Source organism: Branchiostoma lanceolatum, chromosome 9, assembly GCF_035083965.1.
Source record: "Branchiostoma lanceolatum isolate klBraLanc5 chromosome 9, klBraLanc5.hap2, whole genome shotgun sequence".
In the NCBI taxonomy this organism is placed as follows: domain Eukaryota; kingdom Metazoa; phylum Chordata; class Leptocardii; order Amphioxiformes; family Branchiostomatidae; genus Branchiostoma; species Branchiostoma lanceolatum.
The window spans coordinates 12,798,747-12,817,248 of record NC_089730.1 but is presented as its reverse complement, the minus strand read 5'-3'; the positions used below and the strand labels follow the sequence as shown (position 1 = coordinate 12,817,248).

The window sequence follows — 18,502 nt, the reverse complement described above, 5'->3', positions numbered from 1 at the left end:
AACCGACAGTACACAAAACAATTTTGCCGAGACAACACGCGTTTACACTAACCGTCTGCCACACTTCAAACCTGTAAGAGTTACCTGTAACCTACACAGATTTCCGGACTACGTAGTTGAAATGCGAACGTACTTTGTGGAAGCAGTGACTTATACAGAATTAGAAATATAAATTTAGTTCTGAGCAAACCTTGTTCTGAGCAAGGTTCGAGTTATGAACAAAGTACAAGGCATTGAGAGTTTTGTTAGCCTGAGTCACGGGGTATAACGTACGTCACGGGATGGCCAGACACATTCGGTGGTCGCAGAGATCTATCAGCCGCAACGCGCAGACACATTCGACGCGCCGCGGAAAAATCAGCCGTCCGCGCGGACCTATCAGCCGCAACGCGCAGACAAATTCGACGCCGCGCGGACCTATCAGCCCTTCGCGAGGAAAACTCAGCCGTGGGACAGCGCCATCAGGTGTCTCACTACTGCCTTCAGAGAGCGCTGGAAAAGCCGCGCCAAGGTAGGTCATCCACAATTTCCTTCTCTAGCGTCATATAGAGACATCGACTGGTAATCTAACTAGGCCTATCAGGTGCCAGACTATCTTAGGGTCATCAGGAGCCAGAAATAATCGGCAGGTCTTCAAATTAAGTCGAGATATAGGGAGAACAGTTCTCAATCGGTGACACACCACATCGAAGTTGTCAAGGTAAACAGTGGCTAATGCCGTATTTTGGGCCATTAGAAGCAAAGACATCGGCGGTTTTGACGTCTTTTAGTGTGATTGGGTGTCCAGAACAACGTAACATACTCTGGAATTGATATATTATGCCCACAGAGCGAAAATATGTGGTAGAAGTGATACCGCTATATAACGCCCCCCCTCCCCCATCCTTCAGTACGAGCCACCATGTGTAGAAGTACTAGAACGATGTTAGCTCTTATAGCAGTATTAAAGCCATAAGAAGCGATACTGTTGTGGTCATTTCAATGAAGATGCATAGCCATCAATGTTTATCCAGACAAAGGCATTCATTTTTGGAATTTGCATTTCAGCCATGGAGTTTGATGAGTAGGACAGGTTTGTGCATGTGACCACAAATGTAAAACCACCTGTTCTACCCTACAAGTCCAGCCTTCAGGAGGGAGATGAAGAACCACCTGACAAGCCATGCCTTGGAGAAGGACAGGGTACCTGGTCTCCAAGTAACAGCACCAGTGGATCCCGTTCAAACACCAGCACCAGTGGATCCAGTGAGGGTTCAGTGTCTTTGGAAGAGTCCAACGAGTCTACCTGGTGTGGTTTTGCCAGCTGAAGATGTAGAAAAGGATGTCTCCTCCCCCACACGCAGGACTACAGTACAGTCTGGGTACACATGGCAAGTGCTAAGCGAACAGTGGTTCAGTAGCTGAACACAAGCGTCGCTGCCATGGGGCTGATAAAGGACCAGCAATTTAGTGTGGGTTGTGCAATAAATACTTTATTTATGCTATAAACTTTCAGTATCACTTAGTTGAATCATCCAAGGAGTGCCCAGTGTGTCAGAAAGAGTTCAAGTGAAGAAGCACATGATAGTGCACTCAGATTGGGATTTTTGCGACAAATGTGGAAAGTCATTTAAGTCATAGTATAAGAAGTCCTGAAACATCATCACAGTACCCATGACAATCCCAAAGTAAAGACGTTTGTCAGTGATACAAGTGTGAACACGGGTTTCATAAAAAGGAAGAACTTGTGTGTAATCATGCAGTAATTCTGGTTCATATAATTATATTTGTTGTTTCACAAGAAGGTATACCTTGTGTATAGTGCACCTGTACAGTGACATATTTTCATCTGTAGTGTTGGGAAAATGACGGCGACGAGACTCGGTATTTGATTGGTTTTGACTTTGTTCTTCTTTTCTCAAGAGTCAATATTTATAAACGATCAGAATACTTTAGTTTGTAATCTATAGCAATAGATTAAGCTACAGTGCAATATGATTACAACATAGTCATTTGCCAAGTGATGTATAACAAGATCAAGAACATGGTATTGCAATTCAGCAAATATATATTTTGTAAACAACCAGAATAAATCTAGTTATATATAACTATATTTTGTGTGTCATTTTTGGATTAACATTTCAGGAAATACGGATGGTCAGTACAATGATGCAACGCTGAGATGGTCCATTACTTACATCTGTAAATATAACAGCCTGACAAAGTATAGTCTTCATCCAATATCATGCGCTATTTCAAACTCACTGCATAGTACCAAAATTGATGAATAATCTACTCAATACATATCTCTATAAATATAGATTTCTACGGCAAATATGGAGTTATTTGAATATTCCAGTTGTACATTGTATGATTTCCGTTGCTTATAGTGCCTTTCGTATAAAGGGAGAGAAGCTTGCAGTTCAGAAAAAGTGTCGTTGACGCTAGCTCGAGTAGGAGTTGACCAGGAGAGTTGTGTCTCTTTCTGCCTGGGACTTGCTGCAGTTCTGTCATCAATGCCAATGTTATATTCTGTTACCCATACATCGTCAACTTCGCGTGTTTGCTTTCCAGGTGCCCGTTGTTTTGTTTCTACACCTTTTCCGCGGATGTAGTGTCAACCTGAGTCAACGAGTCATTTCTGAAAAATGTCAGGGTTGATTACTTGCAGTGACACATTATACCTGGGTAATAGTAGTAACAATATAGTAAACAATCTTGCGAGAAACGTATGAGATGTTCGTTGACTCATCTAGATGAGGATAATCCCTTAAAGTGACAGAAGGTATTCCCCGCATATCGCCAAAATCAATCGAGGCGACAAAAATACTATTGCCTGTTAATGCTTACTATACTACTACATGTATAAGATATTGGCCGTAACTTTACTAGAAAATGGGGAGGGGGGCGTTATATAGCGGTATCACTTCTACCACATATTTTCGCTCTGTGGGCATATTATATCAATTCCAGAGTATGTTACGTTGTTCTGGACACCCAATCACACTAAAAGACGTCAAAACCGCCGATGTCTTTGCTTCTAATGGCCCAAAATACGGCATTAGCCACTGTTTACCTTGACAACTTCGATGTGGTGTGTCACCGATTGAGAACTGTTCTCCCTATATCTCGACTTAATTTGAAGACCTGCCGATTATTTCTGGCTCCTGATGACCCTAAGATAGTCTGGCACCTGATAGGCCTAGTTAGATTACCAGTCGATGTCTCTATATGACGCCAGAGAAGGAAATTGTGGATGACCTACCTTGGCGCGGCTTTTCCAGCGCTCTCTGAAGGCAGTAGTGAGACACCTGATGGCGCTGTCCCACGGCTGAGTTTTCCTCGCGAAGGGCTGATAGGTCCGCGCGGCGTCGAATTTGTCTGCGCGTTGCGGCTGATAGGTCCGCGCGGATGGCTGATTTTTCCGCGGCGCGTCGAATGTGTCTGCGCGTTGCGGCTGATAGATCTCTGCGACCACCGAATGTGTCTGGCCATCCCGTGACGTACGTTATACCCCGTGTGAGTGCCAGCCTTTTAAGCTTCCGTCCGCTACCCTAGGTCCGCTGCGCTACCCAAGCTCCGCTGCCGGTCAGAATTTTAGCGAGGAGCAGAGCTTGGGTAGCGTACGGAAGCTAAAAAGGCTGGCACTCAGGCTAGAGTATATTGTCTCTGCTGTGACTACCGCACAGAAGCGCCACCTACCAGCTCCTTGCAGTACGACAGGATAGCACAATCAGCACCATGGACGTTGTCAGTCTTTTCCTTTCGGGATCACAGGAGTCAGGAGGGTAAATATGGTTTCAGCCAAATTACAATAACATTTCAATACGTTATCGAGTGCTTATGAGCATCATGGTAACCAAGGGTTATGTCACAGTAACGTTGCCTGAAACTTGGATGCTTCGGAGACTTGTCATGTTCAGTTTACTCCATGCCCCAGGTATCTGACCATAGTTGTCACGGACATCTCACGTCAGAAATGGCGATACAAAAAGCTAGAGAAGGCCGATGCAAAAAGGCAATCAAACAAGCTGATTCGTCCGCTCCCATATTAATAAAAAAAATTAACGTTACATCAGAAGTAAACAAATGTGAATTGCAAATTACCAACTCATGTCTTGTCCCAAATTTGACCGACAGAAACTTGCAATCTTTCAATCATTTTGAGAGAAGAGTTCTCCGGCCATGAAGGAATTCTGGTTTGTGGTTGTAGAAGGCCATCATCCACGCGCCCTGCAACACAAACGAACATTCCCTTTATGACGTCACAATGGAAATCTTCCTCCTATTGTCTGCAACAACAGAGGGCGTGGTCACATGACGATGTCGTCATAGCCTGACAAAATGGCGGAAGTGAAGCTTGTTGTGATCATCTCGTTGTTTGTTTCGGTGTCTGTTCTGCCCTCATTTACAACTTCTTGGAGATCATCACAGCGTAAAGTGAGTGATAAAGTTTGCTGGTGTATGATATAGTCTTATACTCAAGTTATAGTTCAGCACAGCCTTTTATAACATATGTAACGACGCAGATCATTTGTGTACATTTTGTGTAATCTCAGACCTGTAACCTCCTTGACCTGTGTAAACAAACCTCAGGCTCCTAGATCTCTATGTCCTCTATATTGAACCAACCAGGGGAGTAAAAAAGGATAACATAAAGCCTCATAATCATAACTGACCGATTATAAATAGATAAATTATGTGAATTCAATAGGCACCATAATATTTGAGCTATGTGCATAAAACAGCACAGTTCTCACCACTGGTTCTCACTATCTGTGTCCTGTATGCGATGTAATAGGTTAGATGACCTTGGTGATAATAATCTGGCTGGTATCAGCTGTTTTTTTGCAGATCTAAAGCCAGGGTTTGTATGGATTTGGTTCCGAGATTTCCTGTCCACCAACATAAGATCAAACAAATTGATACATCAAGGTAGACAGACAATGAAATACACATAGCAGATACAGAATTATTCATTGTTTTTTTCCAACCATATCTTATGTCTTAGGTCAGCCCATTATTGGTGGAAGAGCAGATAATATGGGTTGCTGGTGGAGACCAGGGTGGCGTGAGTTCGTACCGTATCCCGTTGCTCTCCCGTACGCCGAGAGGGCACCTCGTCGCCGTGTGTGAAGCCAGGAAGTACAACAGCGGCGATGCTGGGGAAAAGTTTCTGGCCATCCGTAGGTCAGAGGACAAAGGTGAGAGGTCAAGTTATTTTGACTATGACTCTAATGGTAGGCTTAATCTGATACAACTCAAGAGTGTTATGGGGTTTTGTCTTGTGTTGTTGAAAACTTGAAGGATAGTGCTGAAAACTGACTCACCCTCTTATATTTTACTTCCCTCTTGATTTTTGTCATGATATCAGTTAAACGTCTGAAGTCCATGATCTACACTTCCTACTAGAGTATTTACAACATATGAACGACTTAGGAAGTAAAAGGCAACATAATTGATTAGTTTGCCTGTATTGATTTTGCAATAGTAATTTGATCATATCAATATGATAACAGCTAACATCAATTTTTATGCAGGTATGACATGGCAGCCTCTAGGGTATGTGTTAGACGATGGAACCTACTTTGACGGTATCGGACTGGGCTCCATCCTCGTAGACGATGAAACAGCGACCATGTTTATCTTCTACTCCCACTGTCCTCACTTTGAGAAGTGTAAGTTTTCTACGACATACGTGGTGAACAGTACAGATGATGGGAACACTTGGGGATATCCAGTCAACATCACAGGCATGATCGGCATGCACGGCAGGGAGTTTGAAACAGGACCAGGATTTGGAATACAGGTAATTTTTTTGAGAAATGAGAAATCTGTCTCTTTCAGCTTGCAAGAATTAGATATTCCTGGCTATGGTCATTTCTGTGTTTGTCCTTGCTGCTCTTTCGCATGTCAAGGAAGCTTTCACATTTCCAGCCGAAGTCAGGCTTTTATGGATTCTACTTCACTTGTCTGCTTCTGAAAGATTTTGTAGACTGCTCTGTTTGTGGGCTAAGGTGCTTGATGTTCAAGACCTGAAACTTTGAGCAGGTTGCCAGGCAAACCAAATGTTTCCATTCATTTTTGGCATTGAATGTAGGAGCTGAGAACCAGTGTCTTAAATATCACAAAAATGCACATGCAAAAAATCATGAAACTTGCTTAACTAAAAAGCAAGAATTTGTCACACAGTAATACCTGATCTCAAGACCCCCAAACACTGCAGTCTCATAATCAAATCTGACCCCATGTTTGATTTCCAGAAAAACCAAGCTCCCTACCAAGGTCGGTTGGTCACATGTGGCCATTCAAGTCCGTTGAACAGGATGGTCAGTTGTGTCTTCAGTGATGACCACGGCAGAACCTGGGCAGCCGGACAGGCTCTTCTGTCTCTTCCCTTCATCGGCCGACATAAACTTGGAGACTTTGTTCCTGGAGAGACTGAGGTAGATATGACATTGCTCGTTCTTCCCTTTCTTTGTAGAAAAAGTATCCACCGTATAAAGGCCGACTCTTTACCTGTGGACACGGCACCCTACCAGCGGATGGCGTCTTCTGCATAGCGAGTGACGACCACGGGAAAAGTTGGAAGAGTGTCTCGGCCATGACGGGCATTCCTTACAATCAGGCCAAAAAGACGGGCGATTTTGATCCAGATGAGAGTCAGGTACCAACTTTATTTGTTGTTGTTTTTAGCAAAAAGTTAGAGCCACACAAGAGGAGGCTGGTGTCTTGAGGGTATTCCGGCTTGCTATTAAATGTAAATGATTTCACCTCTTCCACAGGACACAATTTACCACCTGTTCATGCTTCTTCCCCACAGCTGGTAGAACTACCCGACGGCTCCATAGTGATCAACGCCAGGAACCAGTACCACTACCACTGCCGCTGCCGCATCGTGTTCCGCAGTTACGACGGCGGAGAGACGTTCCCCCTGCAGCACCTGTACTTTGATGAGACCCTGGTGGACTCGGCGGTGGCTGCTGGGCTGTACTACCATGATGGGGTCATGTTCTTCAGCAATCCTGCCAATGACAAGTCAAGTAAGTTTGATTGTTTACAGGACTTCGTGGTGCTTGAAGTCTGGATAACATATATCTTGATGAAGATTTAATATGCTATTTTCATACTCAAGGTAAAGCGCTCACCAACAAGCTTTTGATCAGTCCTCTGATCCTTCTCAAGTTGAAATGACCTGAAGCCAATGTCATGTGAACTGAATAGAAGTGTTATGTCAGCAACGCATCAAAGGTGCCCATTGGGTTTCATTGGAACATATATTATCATGTTTAAATTTTTGTTTTTCATTGGTGTTGCAAACCAGGGTGTACCCGTAGTTTTGTTGAGAAATAGGAGTTCTATAACATACAACTTTATGTTTATATAACTGGCTTGTACATTTTTGTTCCAGGAGAGGACATGACTCTACGTTGGAGCTATGATAACGGCACAACATGGGCGGGGTCGTACCAGGTCTGGCCTGCAGCAGCGGCTTATTCTACCCTCATGATGCTACATACAGACGCTGAGGACAGCAAATACATCTATCTTCTGTACGAGAAGGGAGAGAAAAATGCCTACTCCACTATTTCTATGGCAAAAATCAGTATATATGGAGATCTATGATTAACGCTGTCTTCTCACCATTGTTAGAATGAGATATGATATCTGGTGATGTATTTATCTTAAGGTGTATCTTAATCCTCACTTTTTCCCAGGAGGAAGCTTTTGTGTTGACACATTGTAATTAGAATGTGATAAAAAGTAATTTGGGAAAGTACATTATGCACAAAGATTTGGATGAAAAGGATAAAACTGAGTTTGTTGCATGAATGAAAGTGGTATAATCATGTGGCATAGGTGACAAAATTTCTTCAAAGAATTAGATAACCTCTACAACTTTTAGCCATGTTTAAAGATTCTCTTTGTAAGGGTACAATAATCTCAGGTTTTGTTTAAATACACTACATTGTGTATTTTTTTATATTGTTGTATTATTCATTATATTCTTTTAGAGAATGTAACAGATGGTGACGGTTTATATACATTATGTAAAATCATACATTTTTGTTTAAAGTTTAAACTGTACATCATGCATGTTTGTACAACATGCAGCAATAACTTACACTTCTAAAGTGTCTGTCTTACTGGGTGGAGGACCAAAGTGTTGAACTAGGAAACTTACATTGAGGATATTTATTCCAACTTCCCGTTGGAAGTGCACTTATGATGCCAATGCTGCTTTTAAATGTAAAACTGACTGAGCTGTGTTCACTCCTTCCAAAATTCTAGTAGATATGTATGACTGAATAAAAACAACACCTCACAATCTTACTATTGACAATCTTGTCACGTTTGGTACCTGTAATCTTGTAGTATTACGTGTACAAAAGGGAGATATGTACAGTGTAACATGTTTAGAATAGTGATGTGTATACTTGGATAAAGACATGACGAAGACTGATGTAAACTTGAATATTTGTATTGGTCTTCTTTACTTCAACTCTGTAAGCTGCTCCTTGGTAACCTATACAAAGTTTGGCACCAAACGGTACCCATATACATGTAAAACTAATGTTGATAATCTCTTTGTACATGAATATACAGTTAACTTCAAGTTAACTTCAATGTTAATTCTTTCAATAAAATTTTACAATCTCATTAATCATCATCTATTAATTGATAGAAACCAAACTTCTTTGGTGGGTACAGACTACTGTACAACAGTGTCAAAAATACAACTGGCCCCATAGATTGATTGAAGTACAACTATTGCAATTAATTCTTCAATCAATAATGAAATCTTGGCTAGATAGAAATTAAACATAAGTACGCTACGTACAGTACCAGTGACAGATGTCTGTACATTGCCTATGTGTCTTCGGCAATTTTGATGGCACATCATGTTCTTGTAGACATATAGGAAACATTGGCAAGTTTAGAAAAGACAAACAAGCTATGCATATATAACGCTCGTTCTCATTGAAATGTAAACATTTTGTAATCTCCGTTACAGATTGAAATGAGACTTTCCTGGCATTAGGATATGCCACATATAAGATGTCAAACTGTAGTTTTTATGACGACTTAAAACTTTCAAGCTTTTAAAAACGGCAGTTTGGTACCTTACAATATGTGGCATATCTTTATGTCAGGAACGTCTTACTTCTAATGGTAACGGAGATTACAAAAAGTGTACATTTAAATGAGAACGAGCGATAAGACAGATTACATGCCTGTATAAGAACGTAAGAATGTCCCACATGACAACTATTTTTCTCTTTGCTGGATGGACTTAGTGCATAGGTTTAGGACATGGAAATCAAGAGTAGGAACAAAACACTACAGAACAAATATACCTACTGCAAGTCAACAGTCTGGGACTGATGACAAAAAGATATTATCTGGTGGGAGATATGCAGAATGCAAGGTGGAATCTCAGCAACATAATGCAACAGAGGTATTACGTGTTGGGTTGTTTTGTAACTACAAATGTAATTACTTATTGAACATGGTATTGAATATGCACCCAAAAACATGCTATGCCATTATATCCTGAATATGGCCATCATTTCATAATCTCAGAGTCTCCTCACAGGTTTCCATACAAACTGATCTTCACCAGGGAGATGCTTTCTGCTGAGCTCTTCTCTCCTTTCTCATACAGCAGGTACAGGTGTTGTTGGTCGTCCACATCGTTTGTCGGCAGCATCATGAGAGTGGAGTAAGCCGCAGGTTTGGCCCAGATGGGCAGTGCCCCCGGCCACGTGGTCCCGTTGTCGTAACTCCACCTCAGCATCAGGTTTGAACCTGGATGGGAAACATCATCAATGCACAGCTCAGTCTTTGGGCCTGATGAAAACATACATGTAGGAGCACAAACTGATTGTCTAATCAAGACACCATGTCCATATCTTAATGAAGCTAAATCATCTAAGATACGTTGATGAAGGTTAGACATCCAGGTAAAAAGATACGCCAAAAATAGTTAGTAACTATGTTTGCCGTATAAATCATCCAAGCACTTTTGCCATGTTTGAGCAGATAAAGCATGGAGGTTGTCCCCCATAACTTTCTTGGTTACAGTAGTTCCTCACCTAGACAGAAACTATACTTGCCAACATTTGCCACTGAAAATTTGTGTTAATGTTAGGCCACATGTTACTCCACAGCAAATACACTGTTTGTAAGAACACCTCAACATGGGCAACTGCTCCAAAGAAAATCTGTCCACCTTCATATCTCTTCCATTCCTTGTGCATAAGAGCAGCTACTTATGATGGGACTTGCTAGCAGTATTGCTAAAGTACATTAAGCACAGCTACTTACGATGGACCTCACTAGCAGTGTTGCTGAAGTACATGACCCCGTTGTGGTAGTACACCCCAGCAGCCACCGCTGGATCGATCAGAGTCTCGTCGAAGTACAGGTGCTCCAGAGGGAAGGTCTCCCCACCGTCGTAACTCCTCATGATGATGCGGCAGTGACAGTGGTACAGGTACTGGTTCCTGGCGTTGACTACGATAGATCCATCTGGTAGCTCCACAGGCTAATGGGAATGTACAAAATGGACAATCCATCAGGACAATTTGCAAAAATACTGTACATGTCATGTATTTCATTCACACATTGTATAGATAATCGGTTCAGTCTATTCATTGAATCATGTACAGTGTAATCAGCTGGACTAAGAAGTAAATCAGCTCTGGGTTTTTGTTTTATAACAGACCAGGCAGACCTACCAGTATATAATCAAAGATGAGACAAAAACTATTCACACTTGAATACAAAGAAAGAAAAAGAAAACAATTGCAGCATTTGATTCAATAACTGCTGGGGATATAAAGCCAACAAGGCCTAGTCCCTTAAAGGTAAAGATGTAATAATTGGGACAGCAATAAGAGATGGACAGGGAAAGATGGGAGGGTCATATTTTGTGTCCTGGGTTGTGGAGGTGTGTACCTGGTTTTCATCTGGGTCAAAGTCCCCCCTTTTCTTGGACTGCAGGTAGGGAATACTCTTCATTACACCGCCATACCGCCAGTTGGCACCGTGGTCATCGCTTATCAAGCAAAACACACCGTCGCCGGCCAACGTGCCATGGCCACATGTCAGCAGCCTGCCTTTGTGGGGGTGGTACCTTTTCTGCAGGGAAGGAAGAATGCAAGACGATATGTTTAAAGACATCTACCTGAGGTTCCCCCGGACAGAAGTCTCCAGTCTTCTTGCGCTGGCCGTAGGGGATACTCTTGACTGCGTCGTACTTAGTCCAGTTTTTCCCATGATTGTCGCTGACTAGACATGAGATGGCGTTCATGTTCAGTGTGGAGTGCCCACATGTGAACAGCCTCCCCTTGTGAGGAGCATACTTTTTCTACGAAAGTTACAGAAGGGACAGTCAGAGGAGCATGTGGTTGACATATAACAATTCATAGCATGCTTTTCAATCAGTCTAGTAATGGAAGCTAGAATACCCCTGCTAGACAAACCAGTGACAAAATCACTCACTGTTGAAGAACAGAAAAGACAACAAAAGAATGTGTACTGACTTGTCAATCACACGCATAACATTTCTTTTGTAGAATTGTTTTGTAGAAACCAACATCTTTACATATGATTCAACCTTGCTGAGGTCTGAGGCATTAATCAACAGATAAATGACAGAGATCCATGCAGAGAAATCAAAGCCAAAAATTATTGAAGTAAAAACAAAGGTGAGGATGCTCAGTATATGAGCTTCAGTGCCAAAAGTTGGCTCCTGAGACCCACCTGTAGCCCATAGCCAGGTCCTGGTGCAAACATCTGGGTCCCGATCTCCTGTGAGATGTTTCTGGGATCATTCCATGACTTGCCCTCGTCCCTACTGCTCACCATGTAGGTTGTTGCCACCTTACACTGGACATAATGGGCACAGTGGGTGTAGAAGACAAAGATCTCGTTGGTGATTTCATCCACCAGGATGGTACCCAGGTTCATGCCATCCTGGAAGGTGCCGTCATTCAGGACATAGGCCATCTCTGACCAAGTGGAGCCTGCAAGATTTGAGGTAAGACATATGGTTGGTGTAGCCTGGGTGCCAGCCTTTTAAGCTTTACTCTGCTAAGCGACCAAGAGAGAAGAGTAAGCTAAAAAGGCTGGCAACCAGGCTATGGTTGATTAGCTTTGAAAGAAGGTCTCTTTTTTTAATCATAAGACATGACACACTGTATGGTTGACAAGTAGCAATTGCTATTACTTTAACATTACATGTATCATACAGGTGTAGGTTGTGTTCCAGGGAAGAACATTTACTAACGGAGATCCTAGTAAACATCAGCTACAAATCATATGAGAAGTCTGACCTTTGTCCTCTGACCTCCTTATGGCCATGACCTTTGGCCCTGAGTCCCCTGAGCTGTACTGCCTGCCCTCCACCACTGTGATGAGGTTTCCCTTGGGAGTGCCCACCATGATGGGGATCCTGAGGAGAAAAGGGTTTAGGTGAACTTATGTATAGGATTTGTCCATATGCTGAGAAATAGTACTGCTACTGGCGGTCTAACGGGCAAGAAGGCGAGGACAGCACAGTGCTGTGGAGCGCTTAGAGCAGGGCAAGGCATGGAAAGCGTCCTAGTCATCCACTGCGCCCACCTCATCCCCAGTCGTCTCGACGATTGTCCTGCCACTGGAACAGGATAGGAAGTGCGTCCAGAGCTGCTCCCCCACCCCCTACTACCTCAGCAACCTACCTGTGCCCGACCTGTGGCAGAACCTTCAGAGCCCGCATTGGGCTGTTAAGCCACAGTCGGACACACCGTCCCTGATGTGATGTCCCCAGTCATCGTCGTCTATGACGGACGAACAACAACAATAGTACTGCTAGGACTATGATTAGATATTAGCAATAGTTCAACTGTCATGTATCTACAATTTACAAGTTGCCATACATTGCACCTGTTACATACCGGTATGTCACAATTAAGTTCCTCTTCATCAGCAAATCAAGTGTAGACGATGTGTTTTGGACTATTGCTGAAGATCTACCATCTTTTGATTGTCCATAAAAAGAGGAACAAAACTAATTTACACAGTCTGCACATGTATGACATATCTTCACTGCAATTAAGTGTGTTTGTCTCCCTTGTTCTTGAATAAACAACAGAGTTTCCTTTGTTTGTTACTTGCAGGCTCCTGATATGTGTTATACATAATAAAACATACATTTGTATTACTACTGAACACACCTGTATGTGTGGACCTCTCCCCATGTGCCGCCCACATACAGAAGTTGTTCTTCTACTATAAGAGGTGAAACCTGGAGGAAAGAGTACAAAAGACGTTTTTGCATAAGCATCTAACACTGCAAACAGATCAATAAACTTTGTTTGTCAGTCGATATTATTGCTTCCCAGGTGAATACAATGCACCTGTTTTTGGCAGCTGTTTCTGTATAATTTGAAGAAAAATTTGTAAAAACCCAAAGGGGCGAGTACGCCGCTCCCGGGATTAGAACCCGCGCCAATCCCGATCCGCACGGCTTGGGAAATCAACGCGCTAACCATTAGGCTAAAAGGTCCGGACCAGTTAGACTGATCAGTTAGTGGAGGTTGATCCCCACTGTTACACTACTCTCCCTTTTCTTTTCAGACTCGTCCTGAGTCTCCGAGTACGACATTCCCTGTGTGATCTGATCGTTACTCACAGGGCTGGCGTGGGAACCACTGTAAAAACCCAAAGGGGCGAGTACGCCGGGCGTGGGAACCACTGTAAAAACACAATTTAAAGGGGGGTGTATGCCGCTCCCGGGATTAGAACCCGCGCCAATCCTGATCCGCACGGCTTGGGAAATCAACGCGCTAACCACTAGGATAAAAGGTCCGGACCAGTTAGACTGGTCAGTTAGTGGAGGTTGATCCCCACTGTAACAAATTGAAGAATAATTGGAACCTCCCAAATAAATCTCGTTGGGCTCTCGTTGGCACCAAAATTCTTGTAAATCACGTCGTAAAAACAATCTGTTCTTTTCTCCGTTTAGTCCAAGAAACTGTGTTACATGTCAATCAACTCGTCTCTTTACTTAGGACATGTAGGACAGTGTCCTCTGACTGTACCGCTATGTCAACAACACTAAAGTTATTCCCAACACTATACAAATGTAGATTGGGGGAGTTCACGAACATTTAAGGATTTAAAGACACTTAAGCTATGTGTCAGTTATAACTGTAAAGACATGTACAATGAAGGGTCCCATAGATCGCCCGGACAACAAAATTTTACAGACTAAAGAGAGTGACATCTGACTAGATTGTCTACGACGAACCATGACATTTTAGAAGCATTTATGACAATGAATATAATATTAGATCTATCAGACGTACATCACGGAAAGTAACAAACATCACGTAACCGTCTTCTTACCGGGCTAGGTTGTTGGCTGCTCCCATGTTGACACAAACCGAAGAGAAAAACGGACAATACTGCAACAATCCTTCTTCCGTCCGCCATGTTTTCGTCTTATGACAAAATGTCATGTGATTCTGTTAGGACTATACCACTAAATTGGAGGGGGCCCGAAAACGAAAACCTTTTCCCATAAATTGTAACCTTGCAGATGTTTACTGTCACAGTTTGGACGACGTAGTCTTAGAATAGAAGTGAAAGGCTCGCAAGCTGAAACCATACTGAGCTTTGCCCATGTAACTTTAAACCGACGATGGTAACCAAACTTTGTAGCTTCAGCACTGACGAACAATGCAATGTAAAGTCATGTTTGTTTTACTCGGACAGAAGTGGCTTAAGATCGATTTTAACATGTTCCCATGCATTCTTTCCCGATCGATCTAAGCACTGCAATTTTACATACTAACTGCTATGTTACTGTGTTACTATATACCCTATATGTTTATCGGGAATCAATAAGTGTCAGGCGAATGCTCCTATTGGTCCACATGTGCACACAATAAACTACATGTAACGTTGGGTAACATAAATTCGCGGGGTACTTAAATTCGCGATTTTTCGAAAACGGGGTATTTAGGGATATGTGCTAGATGAAACATAAGTAATACCGCTAGAAATGCAAACCTGACAGACTAACGTAGTCAGAACACTGTCTGAAAAGCTTCGATAAGCATGCATTAGAAGGCGACGAGGTCAAAAACTCTCCGTCCCTTATTGACAGAGTCTGAAGGCTTCGTGGGAGAATCACACTGTACAGTTGTTCGCTGGTTTATAAGACAAATGTCACATCTCCTGCCTGCTAAACACAATTATTTACAAGACAACTTATTACAATCTCTTTTGCTAACCTGCAACTGGATTCTAAGTGTGATCAATCATCAAAACTCCTCTTTGTTGCTACAACCTACGGCACGTGTATTTTCCCGCCGCCATATCATTACCCAGAATCCTGTCGTCAAGCAGACGACAAAGGTTTGTGAGGAACACTTTTTTGTCTAAATGTTGCGTGTGATAGTGGACTGAAGACGATATTTTCCTCAAAGTTTGCTCCTAACACAACAAGGAACACATGGACATAGTAGTATAACCATTGCTACGGCATCCAGCTAACTTCCCATGAATAATGTACACGTTGCCATGACGGTGGGGATCGACTTTGAGTGACGGTCTACCGACTCAACAAACGGGATGTTACCGAAGGCCTGATGATCCCTGATGTGTGTGGTACGGCGGTTTTTTCGTGTATTTTTTTACTTGGACACGTCTATATCCATACCACTCTCCTCAAGCCAAGGATGGAACGAATAGCTGCTGTATAAAATGTAATAAGCGGTAAGATATTCAAGACGAATCTTCTCTCCCGAATTAATGTTCACACCTGTCCGACAACACCGTCATTGTGCGTGCGGCGGACGGTAGTTTCAAGTTGAAATATTATGGTGTCAGCACGACTAGAGACAAAATCTACCATATATATGATTAGTGCAAAGATAGTACATGATACTGACAGAATAATAGAAAAAAAGGATGGTTTATTGTTCTGCTAGATTGATTTCAGTCAACCATTATCGGAAAAATGGCGAATTTATGTTACCCAACGTTACATCAGAAAATCAGACCACCAGGAAAGATACTATTTAGCATGCTCTCTCAAATTTTCTGGCTTATTTGTACCATACCCCAGGTACAATTTCCTTCCTTGACATTCTAAGCCGGTCGCTGGTCCCTAGCGTAGCCCGTAACAATCGTTGTGTGTTGGACCTGTCCTTGGTGCTGATAGCACTTTCTAGTTCACGTAGCATTATAGCCAACGTTACGTCGAGTTGTCAATCATTACTATTAGTCCTCGAAGAGATTTGAAAGCCACACAACTTTGGCGTTTCCCAAAAACAATTGTAAAAACGGTTTCTTTGTTCTGTTTATGGCTTTCATCTCAAAAACATCATCAAGCGCCTACCAACGTTAATGACGCAAAAGATTCACCTTATGACGTTCCTCTAATTGTGATGTCACAAAATGGACGAACAGAAGAAGGAGCAGCTTCAGGTAACCACGATAAAAATATGTGGAGCCAACTGGAGACCCAGAATGAGCGTCACTCGTTCTGGAACGCCTCCTAGCAACGCCAGAAACAAGATGGCGAACGTGTTCACCCGCCGGAGTCGACTGCCCCGCAACATCACCTTCACAGACCACGGGCCCGTCAACACCCAGCCCCGCCTCATCCCCAGGAAACTCTCCCCCACCCGCCTGCACAACCCCCACCCCCTGGGGCTGGTGTACCAGAGCCCTTACAACAGGGACAACCATGTAAGAGCAGGCATCGGTATCTTAGAATATCATTAGAAAATTGTCAGGAGAAAACTTAAACAATCAGCTCGAAAAAAAGTGCAACCCTCTCTTGATTTATTGGTACGATGGAAAACGTTACCCTACATGAGTGGTTTCGTAGAATTGTGACGGAAAATATATTCAACGTGATGCCGTTCACTGAGAACATCAAGCTTCCCTGTGTGTTTTTTTTTTTCGTGAGAAAAGATAACATTGTAAAGTCATCTCACGTACGTACGTAGTTAGTGAGTTTGGAGGAACATAATCTTTATATTCATAAGTTAACTGTAGAATACTGAGCGATGTTTCTGTAGCAATCATTCTCCCATGTTCTTCCTTAGACATTCGGCATCTGGGAACCGGACCTTCCACTGTGTCGAAGCCGCTTCCCTGATATGTTCACACATCTAGGTAAAGTCTCTACTTTAAATTCATCTGTTTCTGTATTTCAAGGAAACCCTCTTGCTTGTCGAGCACACCATTTTAGAGCATAAGAATATCTTTAGTTTGCAAAGGTTCTTTTTGTTATCGATGCAGTGTGATGGAAGTTGTTACTTTTCCAAGTTGTCAATGCCTTTTGACGCACTTCTACGTTCTTCTCTCCAGGTCTGACGAATTTCTCCACCGGACGCAACCACCAATTCTCTGTGCCAAAGTTTGAAAAAGGTGACACTTGCACTGCAAAGCTACTAACACTGGCTGTTCCTGTTATCTTTTGTAATAGACAAGTTCTTATCCTCATAATTTGAAAAAGAATTGAGGAGATACCTACGATCCTGGTATACCAGCCTTCTTGGTTTGTAGACTGATGATTTCGTCAAATGACATATTGTCTTGATAATCAAATCCTGTCAATTCAGGAGGCGCACCGGTCATCAACCGCTCACTGGACTCCACTTACCGGCAGAAGTTTCAGTGGCCGCGCTCGCCCTCGCCCAGGTTCAAGGACGGGGAGAAGAAGACCCGCTTCGGAAACAGACCCAATGACGGTCCGTCAAGAGGCGTTGGTAGGTGCTTTTCTGTGAAATATTGGCGAGATTCTCCATCATTATTAGCCCAATTTAACGTTGACGTCGTTATTCTGGACTGGTTAAACTGTAAACCTAGCTAGCTAGGTATCATGACATGAACTGTCCTAAAAAACATAACGTTACACAATAGTTGGATGTTTGTCGTTTCTTTCGCCAGTTCCCAGGATGGGTTTGCCGCCCATAGCCACCAAGATCACGTTACAGAGCAGGCCTCCTTCCCGAGTCTCATCCCGCGCCGGCGCAACGTCTCCCAAGAAGTGCCCCAAGACACCAACACCCAAGTCTCCAACAAAACCTTCGCCATCTCCAAAGACATCCATGGAAAATACAACACAGTGATATATCAACACACTGTGACTGTCTTCAGTTTAATAAACATGCCTCATTTCACCACTATTTTGCGTCTTTGTATTCTACAGCAAAATAGCATAATGCTAAATCTATATAGGGTAATAAGCTTACAACAGGGCAAGGTGGAAAAGCATTGTGGACGTAGGGTCCAAGCTTTGAATTGGATTAGAACTATGCACATTCAAAAGGTGGATCACATTTCATTACCATGGAAGATAGCATCCAATGCAGCAGAGGTGGTAGGATGAGATGTTGTTCAGCACCAAGGACAGGACCTTATACTAGCAGGAGTGGCAGGGCTGGATCACGTTTCATTGGACACAACCATGTACAGTATTGTACCCAGGTTTGTAGGAGAGGAAACTTTTAAG

At 42.8% G+C, this 18,502-nt stretch overlaps 3 protein-coding genes across 5 annotated transcripts; 2 read left to right on the top strand and 1 right to left on the bottom strand.

The window, feature by feature from the left end:
• Positions 1-4,285: 4,285 nt before the first annotated feature.
• On the top strand, positions 4,286-8,640 carry LOC136441336 (sialidase-1-like). Of its 2 annotated transcripts, none has more exons than XM_066437574.1 (6): positions 4,286-4,419; positions 4,991-5,183; positions 5,520-5,788; positions 6,464-6,646; positions 6,803-7,022; positions 7,391-8,640. In XM_066437574.1, exons 1-6 carry the CDS (start codon positions 4,324-4,326, stop codon positions 7,603-7,605), a joined length of 1,176 nt encoding a protein of 391 aa, XP_066293671.1. In that variant the 5' UTR covers positions 4,286-4,323; the 3' UTR covers positions 7,606-8,640. The 2 variants fall into 2 exon arrangements, with proteins under 2 accessions (XP_066293671.1, XP_066293672.1); XM_066437575.1 differs by lacking the exon at positions 6,464-6,646 and adding an exon at positions 6,243-6,425.
• LOC136441337 (sialidase-1-like) lies at positions 8,446-14,507 on the bottom strand. Of its 2 annotated transcripts, none has more exons than XM_066437577.1 (7): positions 14,377-14,507; positions 13,203-13,273; positions 12,321-12,439; positions 11,749-12,011; positions 11,171-11,353; positions 10,309-10,528; positions 8,446-9,789 (listed from the first exon to the last, which is right to left on the bottom strand). In XM_066437577.1, the coding sequence occupies exons 1-7, from the start codon at positions 14,461-14,463 to the stop codon at positions 9,572-9,574; spliced, it is 1,161 nt and encodes a 386-aa protein (XP_066293674.1). In that variant the 5' UTR covers positions 14,464-14,507; the 3' UTR covers positions 8,446-9,571. The 2 variants fall into 2 exon arrangements, with proteins under 2 accessions (XP_066293674.1, XP_066293673.1); XM_066437576.1 differs by lacking the exon at positions 11,171-11,353 and adding an exon at positions 10,942-11,124.
• A 1,912-nt stretch (positions 14,508-16,419) lies between these two features.
• LOC136441338 (uncharacterized) lies at positions 16,420-18,173 on the top strand. Its single transcript, XM_066437578.1, has 5 exons — positions 16,420-16,728; positions 17,091-17,160; positions 17,356-17,415; positions 17,610-17,756; positions 17,938-18,173. The coding sequence occupies exons 1-5, from the start codon at positions 16,435-16,437 to the stop codon at positions 18,117-18,119; spliced, it is 753 nt and encodes a 250-aa protein (XP_066293675.1). The 5' UTR covers positions 16,420-16,434; the 3' UTR covers positions 18,120-18,173.
• Positions 18,174-18,502: the final 329 nt, after the last annotated feature.